Consider the following 1,902-nt stretch of genomic DNA (forward strand, 5'->3'; position numbering starts at 1 on the left):
TCCTGGGCACTATTCCTCAAAACTCCTGCCTCATCCTGCAATCTAAGAATCGTATTACGTTTCTTTCGGTGCGAAGCTTTCATATGGAAGAATTTTGTGTTTCTATCACCCTCTGCAAGCCAGACAGCTCTCGATCTCTGACGCCACATTACCTCTTCAGCTCTTAGAACCTCATTCAACTCAGCTTGAACCGCCCACCTTTGATTCGCTATAGAGTTCGAGTTAGGGGATTGATGCAAAAAATCTAGCCGTTTGGTCAGCTTCTTTTTTTGCTTGTATAAGTTGCCAAAGGTTAGAGAATTCCATCCTTGCAACTTAGCAGCGCAGAAAGCTATTTTGTCCGTGACTGAACTCAGCTGAAACCCGCCCCAACTCTCCCACAACATCAACACAACCAGGATGTTTAACCCATATAGCCTCAAATCTGAAAATACGCTGAGAATCCCCATGAGCAGCGTGTACTTCAACCCCACCGTTAGTTTCGAAACACAGCAGAATCAGATTATGATCTGAGGCAATACGACTTAGGTGAGAAACAGTAGTCGATGGGAAAAGAAGAGACCAGCTCACCGAAGCTAAAAATCTGTCAAGTCGCTCTCTAATATTATTCGAATCCCGCCGGCCATTATCCCATGTAAACTGAAAACCTGTCCAGCCCAAATCTCGCAACGCGCAATCATCTAAAGCTTGACGAAAGGACTCCATCAGATAGTTTTGCTTCGGCCTCCCTCCTTCTTTTTCACGACTGAACAAAATCTCATTAAAATCACCGAAAACAAGCCAAGGCAACGAGGACCCACCACAAAGTCTTCTCATCAAGTCCCAAGTAAGCCCTCTGGATCCCGCTTCAGGCCAGCCATAAACCCCTGTACCACGCCATTTCAGACCATCATTCAAACAGTTATACTCAAAATCTATATGATTTTGGGAGTAACTAGCTATGTTAATATCCACATCTTTTTTCCACATTAATATCAGCCCTCCGCTTCGGCCTCTAGCGTCAACCACAAAATAATTATAACAAGAGAAAGAAAACTTGAAAAAACTTAATTCAAAAAGATAAAGACGAGACTCCATTAAAAAAATAATATCGGGATCATTAGCTCTGACATAATGCTTCAGAGCACGAACCGTCCAAGGATTCCCCATCCCTTGGAGGTTCCAGCTAAAGGTTTTCATAGCTCTCGGCGAGACTGATCCACAGTCTCCGTCGTTTCAAGAGAATTCTGATCAAGTCCAGCATTGGAAAACCTTGGTTTCTTAGTGCAAAGATCGAGCATCACAACATCCTCCATAGTTTCATCTTGCAATTGCAGCTGGGCAGAAAGCTTCCTTTTCGGACCCTTAACTAGCAGCTGATCTGGATCCGAAACATGATCGCTGCTGGACTGCACTTTCCGGGATACTGCCTTTAGGCGGCCTCCACTCTTCTTCGCAGTAGCTGGTTTCTTTAAATTCACTTCTACCCCAGTCGTCCCAACAGAGAATAAGAGCTGCTCTTTAGCCCAATCTTTGCTCATATGGGAGCCATTATGCTGGAGTGCACATTCAGTTGTGTCCATCAAAGTATCCGTCCCCTGGACCTCTGGATTAATAAGAGGTAGTTGTTGAACCCCACGGACCAAAGCATTTATGTTTTCCTCTTCATCCATAACTAACTTCCGTCTCGTCTCTGTAGCCTTCTCCTTTCCCTGGTCTTCAGCATTCTCGTCCATAGTACTAACCTTGGACAGTTGGGAGACAACACCTCTGCGAAAAGGCGAAGCGCGAAGTGCTGGGCAATATGGCCAATTCTTTTCCTCTACTGTCTCTGGTAAGGATTCATTATCATCATGTACGTGCCCTAATATCCCACACCAATAGCAGAAGTTCGGTAAGCGTTCGAAGCGGAAATAAACCCAG

At 44.8% G+C, this 1,902-nt stretch overlaps 1 protein-coding gene across 1 annotated transcript; it reads right to left on the reverse strand.

Annotated features, from left to right (window-relative positions):
• Positions 1-315: 315 nt before the first annotated feature.
• On the reverse strand, positions 316-1,179 carry LOC126672395 (uncharacterized). The gene has a single exon (XM_050366346.1). It carries the CDS (start codon positions 1,177-1,179, stop codon positions 316-318), a length of 864 nt encoding a protein of 287 aa, XP_050222303.1.
• Between the last annotated feature and the right edge of the window lie 723 nt (positions 1,180-1,902).

The sequence above is a fragment of the Mercurialis annua genome, linkage group LG1-X, assembly GCF_937616625.2.
Source record: "Mercurialis annua linkage group LG1-X, ddMerAnnu1.2, whole genome shotgun sequence".
In the NCBI taxonomy this organism is placed as follows: domain Eukaryota; kingdom Viridiplantae; phylum Streptophyta; class Magnoliopsida; order Malpighiales; family Euphorbiaceae; genus Mercurialis; species Mercurialis annua.